The sequence below is a fragment of the Lipotes vexillifer genome, unplaced genomic scaffold, assembly GCF_000442215.2.
Source record: "Lipotes vexillifer unplaced genomic scaffold, Lipotes_vexillifer_v1.1 scaffold1773, whole genome shotgun sequence".
Classification (NCBI taxonomy): Eukaryota; Metazoa; Chordata; class Mammalia; order Artiodactyla; family Lipotidae; genus Lipotes; species Lipotes vexillifer.
Genome location: NW_006791056.1, coordinates 31,377 through 36,589, shown reverse-complemented (window position 1 = coordinate 36,589; position 5,213 = coordinate 31,377). Strand labels below are relative to the sequence as shown.

General features: G+C 45.5%; 1 protein-coding gene across 1 annotated transcript in view; it reads left to right on the top strand.

Annotated features, from left to right (window-relative positions):
- NEDD9 (neural precursor cell expressed, developmentally down-regulated 9) overlaps nt 1-4,385 on the top strand; it is a 26,305-nt gene extending 21,920 nt beyond the window's left edge. Inside the window, exons 5-7 of the mRNA XM_007464185.1 lie at nt 5-206; nt 1,562-1,651; nt 3,876-4,385. Coding sequence (XP_007464247.1) covers nt 5-206; nt 1,562-1,651; nt 3,876-4,385 — 802 coding nt within the window. The remainder of the gene's footprint in view (nt 1-4; nt 207-1,561; nt 1,652-3,875) is intronic.
- The last annotated feature ends 828 nt before the right edge of the window (nt 4,386-5,213 follow it).

Here is a 5,213-nt window from a genome sequence, read left to right as displayed (position 1 = left end):
AGAGCGGGCCTGAGAGCATCACGAACTCCGCTGAGTGCCCACACGCCGGCTCCCAGGTACAGCGGCTGCATCCCGGGGACCACAAGGCTCCAGCCCTCAACAAGCCACTGCCCCCAAGCCTGGGCAAGGACCAGCCCCCTGACTGTAGTAGCAGTGACGGCTCTGAACGGAGCTGGATGGATGATTACGACTATGTGCACCTTCAGGTAAAGAACCAGACTCCTAAGGCACCTACACTCACATGCAGGGGCCTGGGGCTAATGCCTATAAGGCTGGTAGCTAGATTACCAGAGCCGAGACCAAGATTAATGTTCAGAAACGTGATGAATGGTTCACAGATTGGAGGCAGTGTTGTCCAGTAGGAAGAATACTGGCCTGAGAGTCCTGAGTCCTCTAGACTTTTCCGTGATACTGTGTCACCAACTTATGTAACCTCATCTCACTGCCTCATTTGCAAAATGAATGAAGCACAGGGTTGGATTAGATCTGATGGATATGCCTCAGGCAAGCAGGAGGAGACTCCCCAAGTAGGTTAGCGGGCCCACAAATAGACATACCAGCTCCACTTCTGTTTGCATTTCATGATACGGTTCTGCACGATACTTTATTTGAAAAAAAAAGTAGGGCGAGCGGTGTTTCACAGTTAAAGAAAAAGATATGAAAACCTCTGAATTTCTAAGGTCCCTTCAGCTCCATGCTGTGTATGTGTATGTGTGTAGAATCACTCACAGAGAAACTTAACCCCACCATAGGCTGACCTTGAAGAGCACTGGGCATTTGCCAATTGACCTAGAACTTAACGGCATATGGAAATCGGGCCGTCACAGTCTGCGTCCCCCAAGTGGAAATTCCACCAGGTTGACTCGGGATCCTGACAGCTTGCCCTTTCGGGGGATTAAAACATTCTACAAGATCCATTATTTAGAATTTGCTTTACTATCTTATTCTGCCATTCTTTTCATTTGACTGACAGCCGTTAAGTATCCTGAGCATCATTACACACAGTTCCTTTGCGTACAACTGGGGAGGGGAGAGCAGAGCCACACCTTGTGCTGAAGAAAAGTATGGGGAGAGAGCAGACCGAGGCCTTAAACATTGACCTGGCTGGTTGTCCAACTCTGCCTCTTGGGAAATGCTAATTTGGTGTAGAGCTGTCGATGATTGAAAGAAACTAGAAATACAATGTGGACCATGTTTAGACCCCCGTTAGGGGGTTTATGGGTTTGCATATAATCTATTAGAAAAGAGCTCTGAGAAAAAGTACTGCTTAAGGAGGTTTGAAGGGGGCCACGGTTAGCCCTCCAAAAATGGTAAAGTGGAGCGGAGAGCATGGCCCCCCACATGCAAATGGGTTTTAGTTTTCAGTTCTCATCCACACAGTGACTCTGGAAGTCTGGCCGAGAAGCCCTGCCTGGGGTTCACGGGGCCTAACTGGGCATGCGGGAAATTGCCAAGGCAGTGGAAAATGGAAGAGTATTCACGTGTTTGTCAATGAAAGTGTTATTAGCATAAGTGAATCCTAGTGGTGACATCATGTTTTCTTTATGTTGGAAAATAACAGGGTAAGGAGGAGTTTGAGAGGCAACAGAAGGAGCTCTTGGAAAAAGAAAATATCATCAAACAGAACAAGATGCAGCTGGAACATCATCAGGTACGTTCAATCAGAACAAGAACTACTTGGTATTGAAAAGATTTCCCTTAATAAGGAAAGTATAACTTCAAAAGATCAGTGTTTTAAAAAAAAAAAAAAAAAAAAAAAAAAAAAAGATCATGGTTTTGATCCTCCCAGTACACTTTGGCATAAACAAGCTCCAAGGCACATAATAGGGTATAAGAACAAAGAGAAGGTCTATGGCCTAAGTAATCTAGCTGGGTGTACCTGGACCATGTCCAAATACAGTTTTTCCAGGCTAAGCCTGTACATCTAACATATTAAGACTATTGGGCTAAGGCGGTTGGTCTCAAGGAGTAAGACGCACTCGAGCTGGCCCAAGCAAACGGCTTTTATAGTAAAGCCACAATAGGGGAATCCGAGAACAGAAAATGAAGATATAGCCATGGCTTAAAGAACTAGGACTGTCAATGTCCTCTCCTTCCTGTACTAACTTTGTGTCTCTCTAAGTTGACATCCTTGGCCTCTATTTTCTGGCAGTTTCCTCTGATTATCTACTCATTTGGCTCCCCTGTAACTTTACAGAACCCACAGCTGGACACTCAAAGCCTTTCCTATATATAGTTTTTCATCTCAGCTTCCTCGCTAATAGTCAGCCCCTTCTGTGGTTTATCAAATTCCTTAAAAGAGAGTCTGGGCCATTACCTGTCTAACTATCTCCCTCTGTCTCTCTGTCTCTATCATCTCTATCTCTGTCTCTCCCCAAGCCTGTGGCTTGGCTGTTCTTGGTCCAATCTAAGGGGAGGAGGGCAGGATCCAGTGTTTTCAAAATATATCCAAGTCCATTTACTAAGGGCTTTGGGCAAGGCAGTTTCATTCAAAAGTTGGGCATGAGTGAGGCAAATAATAATGGGTATTGCTAATACAAGGGCACAAAAATAACGAGAAATGGATGGAGGATTTATAGGCCTTTTAGGATAAACTCGTGTAGGGACATGAAATGGCGCACTGAACTCAGGAAACCAGAGTTCTAATCTGTGCTTTCTGGCCAACCAATCATATGACCTCAGGCAAGTCACTTAACCTCCCTGAACTTCGATTATTTCTCTATAAAATGAGAAAGTCCCTCTCCCCTCCGACCTAATGAGATGATATATTTATGAACATACTTGGAAAAGCATAAGCTGAATATCTTGAAGCATCGCCCTGTATCTGTTTATGTTTGCTTTGGCATTTGGCCAAGTAAGACTGCAGGGCTTTGGGGAACTTGTTGAAATCATAGTAATTCCTAAGAAGAAAACAAGAGTCTACAGAAAAGGAAAGCTCGCTGTGCACTTCTCAGGGGAGAGGCTGGGTGAGGTTAACCCTGCTCAGACTCAACCCTATTTCAGGGCAGAAGACTGAGTCCTAAACTCCGGTCACAGATAGATAGTGCTTGCCTGTAAAAGAGAGCCTCTCCTGACACTTGGTGCAATAGCTGGAAGTTATTATCATTGCAGTTTAAATAATACACCAGCGGGGGGCAGTGAGGAGAGAAGGGAGAAAGCTAACACTGAGTCTGACCTTGTGTGAGGCCCCTTCCTTTCGACCGCTCTGGGGGTCTAAGTGTTACGATGCACAGCCTGCGTTCAGATTCCCTCAGAGAAGTTCTCTTCCACAGTGCACATGTATTTATATGCAGTAGTCTACCCTGTAGTGCTGGATAATAACATTTATAAATCTGGACAGAAAGAGTAGGAAAAACAGAAAAGGGTCATGGATTGTCATTTATCTAAGTGCCTTGAAGGGACAAACTCAAGGCTTTCCCCCAGAAGGAGCAAACTGTCAGTGACTGACTTGACAAAGAGATCCCTACGTTTGCTTTTCCCTGGCCACCACTCAACATTTAATAAACATTTACCTAGAGTCTCCATTATACCAAACACTATTCTAAGCACTTTGCAAATATTAACTCATTTAACCTTCGTAAAGGTGTAGGTAACAGAGCTGGGTTTAAACCCTATGCTGCCTTCCAGCCTGAGGAGAGAAGAGACCAATCGTGTCCAATCACAGAAGTGAGAGCTGGAGGATTCCTTAGGGATCCTCTTTGTCAGCCTGTACAGTTCACAACTTAGGAAAGCCAGGCAACTGGACCAGTCTCGGCATCTAATAAGCACCTCACACTGGGATGAAGATCCCTGCGTTTTAACTGCAAGTCCTGGTTAATTTCCATTTCGGCACATCGCCTCATCCTTAACAAACTCGGCTTTTTCCTTCCCTGCAGCTGAGTCAGTTCCAGTTGTTGGAACAAGAAATCACAAAGCCCGTGGAGAACGACATCTCCAAGTGGAAGCCCTCCCAGAGCCTCCCAAGCACCAGCAGCGGCGTGGGCGCTCAGGACAGGCAGCTGCTGTGCTTCTACTACGACCAGTGTGAGACCCATTACATCTCCCTCCTCAACGCCATTGATGCTCTCTTCAGCTGCCTCAGCTCGGCACAGCCCCCACGGATCTTCGTGGCGCACAGCAAGTTCGTCATCCTCAGCGCCCACAAACTGGTGTTCATCGGAGACACGCTGACAAGGCAGGTGGCCGCCCAGGATGTTCGCAACAAAGTGATGAACTCCAGCAACCAGCTCTGCGAGCAGCTCAAGACTATAGTTTTGGCGACCAAGACGGCCGCGCTTCATTACCCCAGCACCTCCGCCCTGCAGGAGATGGTCCACCAGGTGACCGACCTGTCCAGGAACGCGCAGCTCTTCAAGCGCTCTTTGCTGGAGATGGCGACATTCTGAGCAGCAAAAGAGAGACTGACTTGGATTACTGAGGAAAACTGGAAATACTCTCTGGTTTTTGTAAATCTTATCTATTTTTGTAGATATTTTATATGAAAATGAAATATTTTAACATTTGATGGGTCAGACGACATTCAGAAATTCAGGGAACTCTAGGGGAACTTTTTTTTTCCTGCGTGGTTCTTGTGTACACATCTAAGCATCTGAGATGTAAACTGTACAGAATCCTGTCCGTGTGTGTGTGTGTGTGTGTGTGTGTGTGTGTGTGTGACTGTGTGTTCACGTTCGTTCATAGATGTTTGATACATTCCATTGAAAACCATGAATTAAGAAGCACCTTAGTAAGCACCTCCTAATGCTGCATTTTTTTTTAGAAAACATACCAGCTGGTTGTAATATTGCTCTACATATACTAGCGATTATTCTGAGCCTGTCACTCCCAAGTCTGGGAAGCATAGTATATTTGCAGGTGTGCACCTTCCAGTAAGGAGGCATGCTATGCCTTGTTTTTGTTTTTGAAACCCCTTCCAAAACTGGCTGTCTTGGGCACGTTATTGCAAGATGCCTCATTTCTGGTTGAAAAAGCCCTCTTAGAGAGAAAGTTTCAGAAAGTATATGTTAATCCAAACTCTGACATGTTAGGTGCTGGTGGAGTGACACGTGTACTTAGGGGCCATGTCCCCACTTAGGGTTGTTTCAGCATGGAGAGGACGTGTTTCCGCAGGGCTTTTTGATCATTGGCATTTATGAGCGACTTGGCCATGCGATTTTCCAAAGGATGTTTTTAGATTTGCAAAAAATATATTATTTGCAGCAGGAATTCATGAA